We start from the raw sequence: 19,236 nt of genomic DNA, 5'->3' as shown, positions 1-19,236 counted from the left end.
ATTACTAAAGAAGTTGAAATTCCTGTAACACCTATCCTTAAAAGATAACTGTTCTCTAACTTATTTTTAGTTTAGTTTATGTGTACATCTTTCCAAATGAGTACATATAAATGTATTTCATACTTATTAACAATGACATAGTATTGCACTGCCTAAATGTACCACAATTTACTCAATCACCAATTGATAAACATTTGTTTTAATAGGTCATACAATACTTTAACTGACAACCCTTATTATATATATAATTTTTAAAAATTTATTGAGGTAAAACTCACATAACAAAATTAACCATCTTGAAGTAAACAATTCAGTGGCATTTACTACACTCACAATGTTGTACAACCACCACCTCTGTTTACTTCCAAAACATTTCCATCAGTCCAAAATCAAAACCCATACGCATTAAGCAGTTTCTCCCCATTCTGCCTCCCCCAGCCCGTGGAAACCACCAGTCTACGTTCTGCCTCTATGGATTTACCCATTTTGGATATTTCATATAAATGGAATCATAAAATATGTGACCTTTTATGTCTGGCTTCCTTCACTCAGCATAATGTTTTTGAGGATCATCCATGTTGTAGCATGAATCAGTGCTTCATTGTTTTTTTTATCACCCATTTGTATATTTTTACCCAATGATGAGTGTATTTCTGTAAGACTGACTCTTCAAGGTAGAATGTCATAGGTGTGTATATACTAGATTCTAGTCTCTTAATACAGATAATTTAGAATGTATAAATGGTGCTTTTCTAGGTGAAATGGGGAAAGCTGAGGCCCCCTGGTGGTTATACAGACTGCTGCTCAATGCTGCAATGGTTCCTTAATTCCTAAAACATGACTGGGCGGGTGTGTAAAACCACTTACAAGTCAATGTGTCAGGAAATGTAGAGCAAGAATCTGTCTGCTTATGTCGAGATCATAACAATTTAGATTCCCTCCATGGAAAACTAATTCCATTGAGATGACAAGTTGGAAAACAGAGGAGTCACAATTCACAGAGAGAGGAGCCTCAGAGTATTCAACGACTCCTATGGGATGCTTATTGTTATAATGCACTTGAGAAAATGAAACCTGAATTTCCAAACAAGATAAAAATCCCACATTTGCCCATGATAAATGCTGAGCTAAAAAAGGCTGTTGAGATAGCCTAGAAAGAATTTTTCAATTAAGATATCATTTTTCTCTTCTGTGGAATGAGTAACTGCCAGTCTGGTAAGAACCTCAGAAGTTTTAAAATGAAATTAATCCACTCAGCTTTAGAAAAGTTTTGTCACTGGCTCTAATTACTTATTCCCCAGCCAGCAACTTCTTCCTCTGTGGAGTACTACATTCAAATACTAAGAAAGCAGATACTGTCTTGCTAATATACAGCAGACGTTTCAGAGAAATTGGTTTATGAGAGACCACAATGACATCTTTTCAGAGGGTTCATTTAAACCTATGAATTTTTTTTTCATTCAAGATAAGTTTATGAACATATACCTCCTAGAATAAGTCCACTTAAATATAGAAAGCCCATTTAGAAGAGTCCTAATTTTTATCAGATTGCCTTAAATAGGGCAAATTAGAAGTAATATTATAGAAGGCATCCTACCAGTTTGACCTTCACAATAACCATATGAAACAGAAATCCAGATTTTACATATGAAAACACTGAGTTTTAGCAGGGTTAAATGGTATGCTCACAGTCACAGAGGTATTGAGTAGAAGAGTTTGGATCTGAACACAATTCCATCTGATCCAGAGCATGTGCTCTTTCTACCTGTAAGCTTTCTACAAGACAGTAAAAACATAAAAGTATAGTTTCAGTCTTTATTAACTCTTTCTTGGGCACATACCATGTACCAGGCTCTATGAGCACTGCAAATAAAGAAGTTTATAATCTAATATAGAAATAACTATAGTACAACCAAGAAAGTAACCAGCTCCCTAAGAGAAGGACCTAAGAAAGAAATGGTCTAGAGAAGAAACTCCATTTACTGCATGCCCACTAAGAACCAGGCCCTGCACTAGGCTCTTCACATCTATTATCTCATTTAATTCTGACATGTGCTCCATAATATAAGAATTATTGGTCCCATTTTTACAGATGAGGCTGATAGAGGTTGGTAACTTGCCTGAAGTCACACAGCAAAGAAGTAAAACAGCTGGTTTCAAACCCAAGTCTGTCTGATTCCAAATCAGATGCACTTCCCTTGTACTTCTTCCTGTTCTGGGGGTTTTGAGGAAGGAGATTTCCTTTTCTACTTTGGAAGGAAATGGGAAGTTTTTTTGTAGAAGGTGGCACTGAAGTAAGGTAATGACAGTGAAATCATGACATGAGATGGCGGTGATTGGGGAAGCATTCTACTACAAGGGATTATGAGCAGAGATCAAAATATATGTCCTGAAATCAAAGGACCAAAGGGGCCAAGCACTGGACAAAGTGTGTACAAAACACCAGCCCCAAAGTTACTGATTACTGACCATGTGAATATGAGTAGGGTGTGAGAGTGACATAGAGAGAATGTCAACTGACTGTGAGCCCCACCCTTAACAAAGCTTCAAGTTTAGAGACAATTTGGTTGTTAGCAAAACAACTGGAAAACAACCTTACTGTTCTGAAAGGAGAAACTGGTGTCACCAACCTCTTGCTAAACATTTAACAGGACTCCAGGTACACCACACCCTCTTTCAGGGATTGCAATTAAATGGGGACATATAGAAAACAACAGAAAAATATTTTCATATGAGACATTTTAGTGTTAAAGAAAAAAACTACATAAATTATCACTTTTAAGTTCAGCAAACATCCTGAAGTCAGTTAAATTACCATTTATAATAAAGAGGAAAGTTGCTCAAAGTCACTTTCTTATAAGGTGCTTCTCCTTCAGCCTTTTGCAGAGTAGTAGAGTCTGATTCCTAGAATATTCTACCCTCTGAGCACCCACCTCTGCCACCAGATGCTGTCTCTCACAACTTCAAGGGATCCCACAAGCCCTCTTTCTTTGCAAAGCCTCCACTGCCAACATGTCACTGTACTCTGGCCAAGCCTCAGCAAGAGATGTGCATGACTCACTGGCCTCCCTCTCCCTCAGTTATCTGCCCTTGATCTAGTTATCTGCCCTCTAATGTCAAAAGGCAACTGTGTCTCTAAGTGATCGTGTGTTCATGCTCTGACTCAGGACCTCCCTTCTGTCTGAGCAGCTTGTAGAAGACCATGCCTATGTGAGCTCCATGAGGACAGGGACTTTATCTTCCTTCATTGAATATTATGCCTGCAGTGCCTAGCAGAGCACCTGGCACATAGTAGGCGCCCAGGAAATATTTGCTGAACCAATAAATGAACCCTCTTAGGATAGTACCCAAGACAAATGAAGCCTGGGAATGCTCAAGATAACAACTCACGCTAGCACAGTCTCTTCCTTGGCGAGACGAGCGGTAAGGGCACCGAGTGCTTCTTGGGATGCCAAGGGAAGGCCAAAGCCACTTAGGGCCGCAACTGCATGGTAGATCTGGGTAACAGACGAGTCTTCACTGACAGCTGCCAGAAGCAGATCTTTGGTCTCATTTGAAATAGAGATCTAAGAAAAAATTGGCACACACAGAGTTTTAGAACAGGTTTTGGCAACTGGTGGCAGACATGCCAAAAATGGCATGCAGAGCAGCTGCCAGAGTCACACATGCCGAGCACATGCTCATCCTCCTCCGATCCCCAGACACCAGAATTAAATGTTTGGAAAGCCATAGCACAACACTTTAGGATAGATGCTGACAAGTTACTTGTCTGCTTATATGGTTCGCCTATGTTCAATAAAATGATCTCCAGAAATCTGGTATGAGGGTATATTTTGAACATTTTTAAATGTTAAAGGGAGATGGAAAGAAAAAAAACAAGGCCTCCCAGAAGAAAGGCAACAACTGTAGGAAAAAGTTAATTTAATACCCACGAAAAGTAAAAACTTAGAGGAAAAATAAACAAACTACCTGTATACTTTCTTAAGGAAAAAAAACACCATCACAGGAACAAATTCCCACCCATACCTATGGATTATCATTGGTTTAATTAAAAAAAAAAAATCCAGGATGGCCAGTTAGCTCAGTTGGTTAGAGCTCGGTGTTACAATACCAAGGTTAGAGTTCACTTTCTTTCTTTCTTTTTTTTTTTTTTAAAGATGACTGGTAAGGGGATCTTAACCCTTGGCGTGGTGTTGTCAGCATCACGCTCACCCAAGTGAGCTAACTGGCCATCCCTATCTAGGATCTGAACCTGGGGCCTTGGTGTTCTCAGCACCACACTCTCCCAAGTGAGCCACGGGCTGGCCCTCAAGGTTAAGAGTTCAGATCTCCATAATGGCCAGCTGCCAAAAACAAATAAAACAAAACAAAACAATATGATATGACCCTCCCCCTTTAAAAATGTACTTTACAGTTTAGAGTAAATGTCAATGTAGAATCCTGGACTCACCTCACACCCTGAAAGGACCTGGCTGGACTGGGCGGCGTAGAAGAGGGAATCCACATTGCTGGGATCAAGGTTAGATTTAATGAAGGTGCATGCTTTCTAAATAGGGAGAAAAAGTCAATGTTAAGTGGTGACATATGCAGTGACTGGGAAAAGCAAAAGTGTTTTTCGAATGATAAAATTTCAAGCCATTGGTGATGACTTAAGAGTAGGGCAACGTGAGATTTAGTTGTTTAAGCAATTATTTCTCATAGGACACTGTATTCCCACAACTGCTGACTTCATATGAGGAGCAACAAGCCCGAAGGCACTCTAGTCCTTCTGAACCCTAGCAAGGAAGAAAAGAAACCATTTCAGTGATCACCTGCTCTGGCCATGACCTGTGCTGAGTGTTTACAATGCTCTTCCTTCTAATGAACACAGGACACTTTGGTAAGTATTACCTTCATCCCATTTAACAGGAAAAGAAACTCTGGTTTGGAGTTGGCAAGTAACCTGTTGAAGGTGACAAAGCTAATAAGCGGCAGAGTCGCCTCTGATTTCAGTTGTATTGGGGTCTCCACTTAGATGTCTCCAAAACCAAGTCAGGCTCAACAAATCTAAAATGAGCTTAAAATCTTCTGTTTCTTCATCTGGACTCTTCGGCTCATGTACAAGCATCATCATCCATACAACCACGAATCCAGAAACCTAGAGATCATTCATGACTTTTCTCTTCCCCTCCAAGCCTATCAAGATGACCTTCTTTTCATTTTCAAACCCAATCCTGCCCTCTGGCTTCTGTCATTGCCTTAGAGCAGGCCCTTCCATTTCTCACCTATATTGTTACAATCATTTAACTGGTCTCAAGCCATACAATCCATTCTGCACACTGCTTTAAGAGTGATCTTCACAAAATACAAATGTAACCCTGTTGTGTTACTATTAAACTCTACAGTAGTTCCTTGTTCTCAGACAAGATCAAAAGTTTCTGACACAGTAGGAAATGCCCTCACAACTGACCCTCACTCTTTGTGCCAACTTCATCACCAAACCCCCATCTTACCTTCCAGCCTGCTGAAGTTACACCATACTCTCCATTTGATATTTTCGACCCTGCTACTCCCCCTGCTGGGAGCACTCTTTCCCTTGTCTTTCCTGTTTGCCAAACCAGGTGCTACCTTCATCTTTGCTCAGATGTCACCTCTTCCAGAAAGCCTTCGCTGACATTCATTCCAGAAGTGGGACATACTTCTTGAGTGTTCCCCCCAAAGCATTTATCACACTGTAGTACATCCCTTCCCCAGTGACTAGTTACTTGAGAGCAGGGATTTTGTTGAATGCCCATAACAAAACGCATGCTATTTCTATTCTACTGAACTCCAAGAAATATTATTTAATAGTTACACTAATAAATATTTTGGTTGAAGTAACATAAAAGTCAGCTATTCAAAACTATATGGTAATAAAAACAGTTAGAAGTGGGTGTTTCAGAGGAGTAAGATAAGAGGTAGGGCAAGGTGGGCCATACAATGGATTGCTGCTTTTCACTAATAGCTACTCTGTATCATCTGATATTTTACTGTGTGCATGTGTTACTTCAACCAAAAAACTTTTTAAAAAATTTATCAATAAAATTTAAATAAGCGTCTCAAAACAAATGAGTTTCAACCATAAGTTTGAAAGCATTGGAGGGAGAAATGAAAAAACAATTCATCTTGCATAAATTAGGGATCTGAAGAAAACAAATTACTCAGGAGTCCTTTCAGAAGAACATGGGCAAGCTTAGGACATGATCTTTGTCGCCACCTGGTGCTTCAACAATGGAATGACAGCACCTAAGACCCCAAAATGATGTGATTATGGTCACTGCTACCTCTTTTTGAGCACTTAAAATGTGTCAAATGCTGTCCTAAGTGCTTTGTGTGCATCTCATTTAATACCCCCAAAATCCTATGCATCAGGTATTCTTATTATCTTACATTTACAGACAAGAAAACGGAAGCATTAGAGAGGCAAAGTAATTTGTCCAAGGTCACTAAACTCTTAACTGGGGGAACTAGAATACAAAACCCAGGCAGCCTGGCTCCAGAGTATGAGCTAGACAATGTCCACTCTCAAGAGACCACTAAAAATGACCTGGAGTAAAACTTGCATCATGCTTACTCTAATTCTTTGCAAAGACAAATCAAGGTAAGCAGTACCAGCATTCAGTGACTTCAAAGCCCATGCACGATGTTGACAGCATGGTTTTAACAGCTTCATAAAAGAGGTCACCAAACATGCTCAGGACTCTCAGTTAGCCCACCCAGGGCTGAGGCTTTAGCCAGCCACTTTAGTGGGATTTAAAAATCTGATTCCAGCTGCCCTCCCACAATCCAGACTCATCTTCCCACCTGAAGGCTGAAAATTGCCCTCTAACTGTCCATCCCTATCTCCTTGCTTCCAACTTTATGTGCCCCACGTTAATACCCCAATTATCCCAACATCCTGAGCAAAGAACATCAGTGCTTTCCACTATCCTTTTTCCCTTGCAACTCCCTGAACTTAATCAGGTACCAAGTCCTGTAGAAAAGACAGCAAGTCTCTCTCCTCTGCCCTCCCCTCCCCTAATTTCCTCCATGAAGAGCTCCCAGTTACTTTTGTCTCCTCTCAGACTGTGCTCCGTAATCTCTTCAGACATTGTACTGTGATGTGCTCCCCAGGCACACTCTGGCCACAGTCCCCACCTCAGGTCCTCTGTAACTGGGCCACTTTCCACATGCACTTCTTTTTTTTTTTTTTTTTTTTTTTTTGTCTTTTTCGTGACCGGTACGCAGCCAGTGAGTGCACCGGCCATTCCTATATAGGATACGAACCCGCGGCGGGAGCATCACTGCGCTCCCAGCGCCGCACTCTCCCGAGTGCGCCACGGGCTCGGCCCTCCACATGCACTTCTGACCACACACGTCTGCTCCAGCCACCCTGGACAACTGACTCATTGCCCCAAACATAACAAACACTTGGAAGCCTCCAGGCTTTGTACAGGCTGTCCTCGCCATCTGGAAGCATGTCATATCATCAACTCAACTTCTCCCTCAAATTCAAGGATTATTTTATTTTTAAATATATTTTTAAAATTTATCTATTTATTGATATTATTTTTTTACATTTAAAATTATTTTTTGTTGTAAAGAAGTGGGAGGGGCAGGTGGGAGGAGGTAGGGAAATGGGTCTCGGGGCATGGAGAAGGGGACCGTACCCCCCTCCCACAACCAGGCACACTGTGCCAGTGCCTTGAGACCCACTCGGGGACCTGGGGCATGGAGCCAGGGATCAGACACTCTCCACAACCAGGCACAGCACCAGCACCAAGGAGCATGCCAAAAACATCTCCTTCATGTGGGTGGCCCATCATCACCACCACGAAAACCATGGATGCCACGAAGACAGCTAGACGCCCCAACCACCACGCAGATGGTCTGCCAGCCACTGGATTGCATTGACACACAGAGAGTCACCCGCAGAGATAAAGGAGGAGGATGTCTCTCTCCACAGAGCCCATTTCAGAGTGACAGAAGAGGCATCTGCTCTATGATAGTACTGGGGGACCTGATCACACCTCTCATCACTGGACAGATCATTTGGGCAGCAAATCAGAGTAACCATTATTCTTTCAGAGAGAGAGAAGAAACTTATGGTGATTAGAGGGAGGAGGGGGGGAGAGAAAGGGGGATGGGGAGGAATTGGACAAGGGGCATAAAGAATAATTATGATTTGTAACAATATATATGCTAGTAATATTGATTTGATCAACATATCTCAATGTTCAACCCCAAAAATATGTATATCAATTTTGATTCAATAAAAATTTAATATATATATATATATTTTAATTTATCTATTTATTGATATTATTATTTTTTTACATTCAAAATTATTTTTGTTGTGGAGCAGTGGGAGGGGCAGGTGGGAGGGGGTAGAGAAATGGAAGTGCAGGTAGGGGTGTGTGGCAAGGCCCTCAGCACCTCTTACATCCAGCTCAAGATCCTGGGGGGTTTCTGGTGGCAGCTCCGTAGTCAGTGGGCTGGATGCAGATGTTATGGGGGGCACAGTTGAGGCCCTTGGCACACCCACCCTGGCTTGACAGCCCAGGGGGCTTCTGCGGTGGCTGGTCGTAGCTAGGCAGCCTTTGAATGGCTCCTTTTTTCACTTGTCTGTGGTCCCTCACTCCCATGTGGGTCTACTGGCACCGTGTCAGTGATCTTGCTGGCCTGGGGGCCCTCCTCTCCCCCTCAGTCTCCAAGCAACTTCACACAAAGGGCACAGCTGAGGATTTTGCCAGCTCTTGCTCCATGTGCTCACCAGGGTCAGCCTTGAAATGGCTGGGGCTTGAACAGTCCAAGCAGTCCCTTCTTTCTCTCATCGCAGCTCCTCCCACCTTCATGCACTCTGTAGGTCTCTCCTCCTCTTCCCTTGAGCTCTAGTGGCCCCAGCTTGGCAGTTGTTGCTTTTTCAATAGTTGTAAATTGGTCAACTGTGGGAGAGAGAGACACTGCGGACTGTCTATTCTGCCATCTTGATTCTCTCTCCCTATTTTATTTTTTATTTTTATTCTTTTGGCAGCTGGCGGGTACAGGGGTCAAAACCCAGACCTTGGGGTTATTAGCCCCAGGCTCCAACCAACTGAGCTAATCAGCCATCCCTCAAGACTTATTTTAAAATAACACTTCCCTCAATCCTTCTCTTCCTTCCAGCTGCTACCTTCTCTCCTCCCACACAGCCGAACTTCTGCAGAGAGTAGCCTGTGCTTAAGTCTTCATTTCCTCACCTCCACTCACTCCAGTAGTTTCTGCCATCATGCCACCAGTGATCTCCAAATTGTCAAAGCAAAGAAATTTTCCAGTTCTCATTCCCTCAACACTGCCCAGACTCGTCACTCCCTCACTTCTGGGACTAAAATATCCACTTCTGCTCACTTCTGGGACTCCACCACACTCTCCTGGCTTCTCTTCCTAATTCTCTGGCAGCTCCTTCTCAGTTTCAAGCTCTCCTGCCTGGCCATTCAATACTGGAGTTTCTCACCTCCTAGGCCCACCTTTCATGCCACCCACTCTCCCCAGGCAATCTCATTCACACTCACGGCTTCCTCCAGAACCTCTATACAGATAATTCTCAGATTTGTACCTCCAGTCCAGGCTTCTCTCAATAGCCCCTTACATGACTTAAATGCACTTTAAGCAAAACACAGTAAAGACCAAATTCACTATCTTTTCCACACAAACCCAGTTCTCTTACTGTGTTCTTATCTTACAGAATGGCCAACCCTGCATCCATGCAGCAAAAGTCAGAAGTCCAGTTGTTCTCCTTTGCACCCCTTCTGCCTTCAATCGTGTCCCATAGCCCATAGTCTGTCCTGCCATAGTCTGTACTCCACAAAGCAAGAGAGAAAACTTTCCAAAATGGAAACTGGATCATGACACTCACTGTTTAAAATCAATTGCTGGCTTCTGGTCAAGATGGCGGAATAGAAGGTCCCCAGCATCACTCTCTCCCATAAATCAACCAATTTACCACTGTTAAAAAGCAACAACAGCCAAGCTGGGGAGGCTAGAGCTCAGGGGAAGAGGAGGAGAGACATACAGAGTGCATGAAGGTGGGAGAAGCCACAATGAGAGAAAGTAAAAACTGCTCTAACTGTTTTGTGCCATGGCCACTTTAAGGCTGGAGCTGCTGAGTGCATGAAGCAGGAACCAGCAAAAGCCACAGCTGTGCCCTTCGGATGAAGTTGCTTGGTGGCGGCAGGGGAGAAGAGGGCCTTGGTGGCCCCCAGGCTAGCAAGACCACTAATAGGGTTCCGATGGACCCACACAGGACTGAGGAGCCACAACAACTGAAAAAAAGGAGCCACTCAGAGGCTGGTGAGTCATCGCAAGGTACTGGGGCATGGCCCGTCCCATGGGAAGTGTTTGCAGCACAGGCAGTGGGGGAGACGGGTCCACTGGGGGAATACTGGAGCCCAGCAAGGACAGCCGATCTGCCCCCCAATCAGCATAGGACCACTCAGAGGTCAGGAATATAGAATTGCATGGGGTGCGGTTTGATGAAGAGACTCAGGCCCAGACCAGTGTTTCTATACAACCCAGTTGCACCAGATTTCACCAGATCCGGAAGCACCTATAAAGTCAAACATTAAAACCTGAGCTGTACAAAAAGCCTTCCCTAGGGAATCAGCAGCAAAGCAGCAATTTAGCTCAACCACAGAGCTCAAGTACTGGTCCCCACAGGAAGTTCCCCCATTTTAGAAGTAAGCAAAGGACAACAAATTAGTTCCAGTGCAGAGTTTAAGTGGTGGGAACAGCAAATAATCCAACACAGAACTGAAAGAAAAAAAAGTACCCACATCCAGAGACAAAGTTTGATAACTAGTAAAGGTCACATTTCACCAAAGAACACCTATAACATCTAGAAGGAGCGGAAATCTCCTGGGCTACCAAGCCAGGAATGGGGGAGGGCTGCGGGCCTCAGCCATGCCCCCAGACACCACAACCAGTCCTGAGGATGGGGACCTCGGGCCTTGGCCACACTCCACACCCACAAGTGCAACCACCCCAGCAATGACCACTGACCACCAAGCTGCCACAGGAAATGCCCTGGGCTCTCCTGAGCTGGGGCAGCAGAGGGCCAAAAGCCTCGTCCACACCGCCCCCCTGCACGAGCAACCAGCCCAGTGATGACCAGCAAGCCTCAGCAAGAAGGTGGGTTACTGAGCTGGGGTGGTGGGGTGCAAGGGCTATTGCCACACCCCCTTGACATCTGCACCCAGCCTAGCAATAACCAAGCCACCACTGGAAGCCCACCGGTCTCCTCTGTGGGAATGTGGGGGGTGCCACAGGCCTCAATCCCACCCCTCTCCCTTCCTCCTTTCTCCTTCCATCCCATTTCCTTCCCCTTTCTCCTCTCCCTCTCCCTCCCAACTGCTCTACAACAACATCGTAGGACGTAAAAAAATGATAATAAAATTTTTTAAAAATAAAAACCTAAAAATTTAAATAAATAAATAAATAAAATCAATTGCTCTTTGGTGAAAGATGAAAACCCTTCCTGAGGCTGCCAAGGCACTGTGGCTTGCCCTGAGCCTTCCTCTCGAGCTTCACTCCTCTCCCTGACACTCTCTGTTCAACATATAGCCTCCTTTTAGTCTCTCAAATGTAACCTGCTCTCTATCTGCACAGGTCCTTTGCACATGCTATTCCCTCTGCCTGAAGTTCCTTCACCCCCACCCCTGTCTCCCAGTTAACTCCTACTTTCCCTTTAGAATTTAGGTCAATCATATGTTCCTCCATTTAATAAATAGCTATTGAGTGCCTACCATATGACAGGTGCTGTTCTAGGCACTGGGAATACACAACAAATAAAATGGACAAAGTTCCTGCCCTCAAGGAGCTATAATTTAGGGTAATGCAGAGTGAAATTTAAGATCAGAGATCTCCTTGCTAAAGCCTTCCCTGACTAGATCAAAGTCCCGCAGGGAAGCCCCCCACCTTATCATTGTTACTAAGATTCACGTACATAAGTAACACCTACCTCCACTATTAGACTACACATTCTGAGAATATAAGGCCCTTTTTTTTGTTCAATACTAAATCCCCAGTGCCTAGCACCATGCTTTTCTGGGCAAATAGGGTGAGTGCTGGGTCCCTCTGTTGGTCTCCCACAGTATTTTCCACAAACTATATGTGCCTTTTTGTACCCAGCACGCTGTATTAGTATGATACCAATCTCTCACTAGATAATGAGCTCTGTTGTCTTCTCTGCACTTCCCACAATGCGTAGCACACAGTCGATGCTCCATAAATGATTACTGCATGAAAGAATGTCTCATTCTCTGGTATCCCCAGCAACTAGCTGATTGTCTGACCCCCAAACAAATATACTTACTTTTATATGCACTCACCATGTGCCAGACGCTATGCTATGCACTTTAAACTTATTATCTCATCTAACCCTCACAACACTCTATATGGTTGGTATTATTATTCCCAGTTTACAGATAGGAAAGTACCTGACTGACACAAATAACCCATGAACACTGTCTACAAATGTTTGCTGATTTCAGTCATTTGAATACTACCATCATGATTTTTGCCACAGTATGCATCCCATTTAGTTAATATTTTCATTAAAATGAATACAAAACAACCCCCCTTGTTCTTATGCTCTTAATCTTATAAAAAGCTAGACAATAATACCTACCAAATCACCATTTTGATATGTTTATATTTTATACATATACAGTACCTGACTATCAAAATGAAAGATGCTCACTCTATCATTCCACACTGTTTGCAGAACTGCTTTCTTATTCTCATATTTTCATTAAAACCCATCTTTCCCAGTTTTACTGCTAAAACCTCTTGTAACAAAAAAACCAAAATCTTCCCCAGGGATCTATATGTGAGAACAACCAACCCAGTGCACCTGGCAGGGCTGAAGGAGGTCTCTCTATTCAACTGAAAGGAACAACAGTTGAGAAGGATACATACCACTACATGGAAGTGACAGTAATAGACACTTTCTCTCAATGGATTTATTTAGTGTGCACACTTAATGAGGAAATTCAACAGCTCTGAAGTATCCACACAATTCCCTTTCATCACTTATAATATACACACCACCTAATCACCACAGCACATCTCATGAGTAATTAGAATGAAATATGTGATTAACCCATTTACTTTCTGATTAGCAGGCACATTTAGAGAGCTCCCATTTCTGTTAAGCTAAAGCTTACAATTTATTCATTCAAAAAAATGTTTGTTGAACACCCTCTGTGTGTCAGGAGTATCGCAGGCAGTGGGGATGACAATTTGAAAAAAAAATAAAACATTGATCAATGTACACCAACTGCTAACTATTATATCATCGTACTACTAGTAAGAGTTAATACTACGTACTTATCACATGCCATCACCATGCTAACTACCCTACATACATCACCTGTGAGCTTATTACTATTACTATCTCCATCTTACAGATGAGAAAACAAAAATTCTGAAGGGTAAACTGTACAGGTCAGGTTGTAAAGTTCTGAAGTCAACTTCTTGAAGCCAAGCGTCTGACTTTAGAGTCTGTGTTATAAATATAAAGCCACAGCTGGCCTAATCATGTAATTATCCTAATTCACACTGCAGTGCAACTGTCCGGATGGCTCTTTAATCGACATCTTCAGCCCTGACCAATGTCCCCTCAAACTCATCAGCACAGAACACCTTTAAGGGTGTGTGTTCAACCTGAATCTCATGTGGAACTCCAAATCACGACAAAGATAAGGCACTGCTCTTTATGAAATGAGAGTGCCTCATTCCTTCCTCCATGTCCCCCCTACACTGAATCCTGCGGTTGCAGGAAAGTTTGAAAATCACCGGTAGAGACATTCCCTCGTGCACTCAAACCTTGCCAAAATTTAATCTTAACCTAATATTCCAATTTTATATCCTCCACCCTACAATACAAAACTTCTACTACTCAAGACTGCTCCACTCCATGTCCCCCAATTTGTTCCTTCTCTCTCCCTCGGGGCCTTTACAGACACTGTAAAGACCTGGGCAGAGGGCCAAGGCATCACCACAAAGGGCACCACAAATACCACCAACATGTGCCAGGCAATGTCTGAACTCACCTTAGTAAGTTATAAATAGAACCAAAACTTTGTAATATTAATAACAACAATAATAGCTGCCATTTGAAGAGCCTTTGGTAGGCACAGCATGGTTTCACTTCATCCTTACAATGATCCAGTGAAGTAGGCGTTATAACTCCCTTTTACAGGGAGGTGGAACCAGAATTAAAAGCTTGGTTACCTGACTCTGATGCCTGTGCTCCTACTTTTGAGCTAAACTAATTTTATTAGAAGGTACATTCACCTTGAGAGTTTACAAGATAGTGATCATGAAGAAAAATCCTCAATTAGTCACACACAGGAAAAAAACATTGGGCAGAAACAAGAGATGACTGTCGGGAAGAAATCTGAATAAGCTGGATCCCATATAGCATGGATTAGCAAACTTTTTCTGTGAAGGGCCAGCTAGTAAATATTTTAGGCTTTCAGGCCAGACAGTCTAACAACAACTCAATTCTCTTGTTAAAGCACAAAAGCAGCCATACACAATATGTAAATGAATGGATATGTCTGTGTTCCAATAAAACTTTATTTACGAAAACAGGCTTCAACCCAGATTTGGTCCTGGGGGCCATCGTTTGTCAAACCCTCTGCTACATGTTATTCAGAGGATGGTTGGCAGACACTGAGCAATTTACTTATCCTCTAAGGTTTCATTTTCTCCTCTATTACAGTATAGTACTCCGACCATACAGAATTATAAAAATTATCTCAAGATAACATATCTAGGGTACATGGCACATAAGAGGCACTCAATAAATAATACTGATTACTGATTCCAGTCTGGGGTGGGAAATATAAAAGATAAGCCAACAACATCTCATGTCATGCCAGAAAGCAAAGAAACTCTCAAAGACTACTGGATAACGTAAACAAACACAGACGTTTTGGCCCATTTGCAAAAAGGGAACATTCTGAGAATTGAAAAGAATTAACAGCTGACATGGAGTGAAAGACATGAACTGGGACTACCAGTTCTGACCAGGACAAAATTAAAGGTATTAAACTTGTCTCCTACCATAGCTTTATCTTTTTTTTTTTTTTTTCTTTTCTTTTTTTACAGGGATTGAACCCAGGATCTTGGTGTTATTAGCACCATGCTCTACCCAACTGAGTTAATCAGCCAGCCCCATAAAGTATACTGTGATAAATTAAGGATGTATATTACAATCTGTATAGCAACCACTAAAAAACATTAAATATGTAGAATTAAAGAGCCAACAGAAGAGAAAAATGGAATATTAAAAAATACTCAATCTAAAATGAAAGGAACGGGAAAATAGATAAGCAAATAGAAACCGAATAGCAAGATAGTAGACTTAAACCCAACAATATAATTACATTAAAAATAAATGGAATAAGCTCTCTAATTAAAAGGTAGAAGCTGTAAGGCTGGATAAAAAACCAAGTCTCTACTATATACTGTTTATAAGAGAAAGCTTAGTCTGACAACAACTTAATCCACTGCAACTTTATAATCAGTAAAGGTGAAATAAGCATGCATTATGTATCTATTGATAGGAAGTACACAGCACCACCTTTGAAATATTTTTGCCAAGAAAATTGACCCTGAATATAATTAAGCCTCAAAAGCAAATTATCAATTTACAGGAACACAAGAGATTAGGAAATACATTCAAAAACATCACGAAGATGCAATCAATCAAAGGCAGAATGTGGAAAATTCTCCAGAACAAGTGACCTGGCTTATTCCACAAATAAATGGTATGGGGGAAAAGAGGGAATGGAAACAACTATAGGTGAAAAGAATCTGAAAAGATATCAACAAAATGCATGTGTTGGCCTTATTTAGACCCTGATTCAAACCAACTAACTAAAAAACATTTTTGAGACAATTTGAGATAACTGAACATAGACCGGGAATTAAATGACATTAAAGAATTATTGTTAATCTTGCTGGGTGAAGTAAAATGATTGTCATTATTGTTTAAAAAAAAGAGTTCCCATTAAGAGATACAAGTAAAATGATATGTCTGATATTTGCTTTAAAATATTCCAGCAAAAATGTTAAAAAGGAGAGGGAGAGTAAATTTAATAGAAATGGCAAAATATGAATAATTGTTCAAGCTAGAAGATGGTACAAGGAAGCTCATATATTCTCTCCACTTTCGTGAATGTTTAAAAACTTCCATAATGAAAGTTTGAGCTATTCTTTTAACTTCCACTAGACTGTAAGCTCTCTGAGAGCGGTGATCATGACTGGTTCACCACTGTACACCCAGGGCCCAGCGTAGGGGTTCAACAAACAATTGCTCAAATGAGGAGTTCATAATAAAGTGGGCTAAACTGTCAATCCAGTGGGTCAGGGTGCTCACCACTTTCCTCAGAAAAGGAACTGTTAGTCTTGAAGGAAGCAAACAGCTCTGAGACCAGACCCGGGGAGGATCGCAGAACAGCACTGAGACAAAGACTTAAGAGGCTAGTTGGATGAGTTGCCATTCACCCAAATGCTCTGCCTCCCTCTGTAAGATTATATTTCTCTGACCTGTTGAATGCAGCCATGACCATGTGACTCACATTAGACAACAAAATGAGAAAGCTAAAAAGAAGTGACATGTGTCTCTTCTGAACAAGTTTTATTTTTTATTTTTTTAAAAGATGACCGGTAAGGGGATCTTAACCCTTGATTTGGTGTTGTCAGCACCACACTCTCCCAAGTGAGCCAACCAGCCATCCCTATATGGGATCCGAACCCATGGCCTTGGTGTTATCAGCACCACACTCTCCCGAGTGAGCCATGGGCTGGCCCCTGAGCAAGTTTTAAAAGCCATGCTTTCATTTGCCCTCTGCACATACTCCAGGTAGAGACTGCTCCATCAGCTAAATCCTGGACTGAAGAAATACAGAGCAAAGCTCCAGCTGACCCACAATGGTCATACAGTATGAGTAAAAAACATACTTTTGTCATAAGCTGCTGAGACTTGGAGTTGTTTCTATGCTAATACAAGATACGGTAGGTAGAAATCTAAATATGGCGCACACACACCCCAAGACTTCCAACCACTGATTATTCATTTAAATACAAATCTAGAATCTGATATGAAGGGATTTTACATGTGTAATTAAAGCCCCAAGTCAGTTCACCTTAAAATTCAGAGATTATTCAGATGACCCTGACCCAAACAGGTGAGCCCTTTAACAGCAGAAAGTTTCTCCAGCTGGTGGCAGAAGAGGAGGTCAGAGAGACTTGCAGCTTACGGATTCAACATGCCATTACTGGTTTAAAGGTGGAGGGGGCTATGTGAGAAGATATGTGGGTACCCCCAAGGAGCCAAGAGCAATGCTTGGCTGACAGCCAGCAAGGAAATGGGGACCTCAGACCTACAACCATAAGGAATTGGATTCTGCCAACAACCTGAATGAACTTGGAAGCAGATTCTTCCCCAGAGCCTCAAATAAGAGCCCAACCTGGCCAATACATTTTAACTTTAGGGGACACTAAGCAGAGAGCTCAGGTAAGCCTGTCTAGACTTCTGACCCGTAAAACTACAGCTAATAAATAGGTGGTGTTTTAAGATCCTAAATGTATGGCAATTTGTTATGTAGTCATGGAAAACTAAGACATATATGAGAAACCTGGCACAGGAAAATTTCTTAGCTTAGCTGTCCATATTATTGTAATGAATAAAATGTAAATTCACTTAAGACTATTTCTGAATCCAGAAAAGGTTTTAATTATGATGCACTTTCCTCATCAAAAGTCCAAAAAGTATATCAAGATTGCCTGACGCAGTGACTACCACGGTTTAATAAATGTGAGGATCCCCCACCTTGAATTCCTTTATTATTTATCAGCTTCACACCTAGGGCACATAAGTATGTAACTCAGAGTTTTGGTAAATGTTTCTAAAGAATCTATGATTTGCTCTTTATATTCCACTAAAAACACCTGGCATAGTCCTAAACACACATTAGGCACCTCCCCCAGAAAAAGATCTGTCAGATTAAAATGAGTATTTCTTATACTAGATTAACCTTGGTTATCCTCAAATGAGCAACAGTTAGTTCTGAAGTACCCAAAAGGAACAAAGTGAGAAGATGAAGGTTCTCCTGAACCACTTTGGCCCCCAAGACAAAAGCAGCCTTACCTTTACATCTGGCACTTGTGCACCAAGACTGCTGAGTCCCACAATGGAGTAGAAGGCAGATTCCAAACTTGTGAAAGGGCGGTCCAGTGAGGCTTTCAGTCTCTCCACATCATGTTTGGTGAGGTAGTGAGTGGGTGTCAGAGCCTGGGTGCTGGCTATGATTGTCAGGGCCAACAGGAAGACAGTGCTTGAACCTTGGGGGGAAAATACTATTAAATACACTCCACATTACTCCAAAGTTCTATGCATATTCCTAGCAATGATGCATACCAAGGTCTGGGAAACAAATCATGTGGGGAAGGGTGAGGAACTGGGAAGGTTTAACCTGAAGAGGAGCCTTGGGGAAGTGGTGAGACTGGCCTTCAACTCATCACACCATTCCCATTTAAAGGATGTCCTTAAGTCCTATGGCTCTTAGGATAGACTCTATCTTGAATCCTCACCATGCCTTGCCCACCTCTCAACCAGATCTCCTCCCTTACTCTTCCACCATCTGTTGCTCTCTGCCCTCCTCTGTTCCTCTAAGGAGCTGTACTCTTTCCTACTCAGCACTTTTCATGCTTTCCTTTACTTCAACTTTGCTGAATTTTTACTTTCAGATTTCAGCTGAAGTACCTCTTCCTCAAGAAGCCCTCCCTAACAGCCCTACCTTGGGTTAGGTCCCCAGTACAGTAAAGTAGGGAAGAAACTGGACTCTGGGGCCAGGTTTAAATCCTAGCTCTGCCATTTATAAGCAGTGTGGCTGTGGTAAAGTTACCCAGCCAGCAGGTACCTCAGTTTCCTCAAGTGTAAAGTAGAATAGTAGTAGTTTCTTCTTATGTTATGAGGATTACATGAGTTAGTATAGAAAGATCTTAATAGTGACTGGCACATAAGAAATGCTACATAAATGTTAGCTACTACTTCTACTACCATTATTATTATTGTTGTCATATCAGCAATCCATACTTCTATAGAGTATTTTTCACAACTATAATAGTGTCAAGTCTGATTTCTTTGCTAAATTATAAGTTCCATGAGGATACTGTTTCTCTTGTTCA

At 42.0% G+C, this 19,236-nt stretch overlaps 1 protein-coding gene across 2 annotated transcripts in view; it reads right to left on the bottom strand.

Moving 5' to 3' along the window:
- The window catches only part of RPN2 (ribophorin II), a 57,973-nt gene that overhangs the window by 35,730 nt on the left and 3,007 nt on the right, over positions 1 to 19,236 (bottom strand). For both annotated transcript variants that reach the window (XM_063098720.1, XM_063098726.1), the window contains exons 2-4: positions 18,197 to 18,390; positions 4,451 to 4,546; positions 3,391 to 3,566 (exon numbers count right to left, since the gene is read on the bottom strand). In XM_063098720.1, coding sequence (XP_062954790.1) covers positions 3,391 to 3,566; positions 4,451 to 4,546; positions 18,197 to 18,390 — 466 coding nt within the window. The remainder of the gene's footprint in view (positions 1 to 3,390; positions 3,567 to 4,450; positions 4,547 to 18,196; positions 18,391 to 19,236) is intronic.

The sequence above is a fragment of the Cynocephalus volans genome, chromosome 1, assembly GCF_027409185.1.
Source record: "Cynocephalus volans isolate mCynVol1 chromosome 1, mCynVol1.pri, whole genome shotgun sequence".
Taxonomy (NCBI): Eukaryota; Metazoa; Chordata; class Mammalia; order Dermoptera; family Cynocephalidae; genus Cynocephalus; species Cynocephalus volans.
The sequence above is the reverse complement of the archived record's forward strand: the minus strand, read 5'-3'. Positions and strand labels throughout refer to the sequence as shown.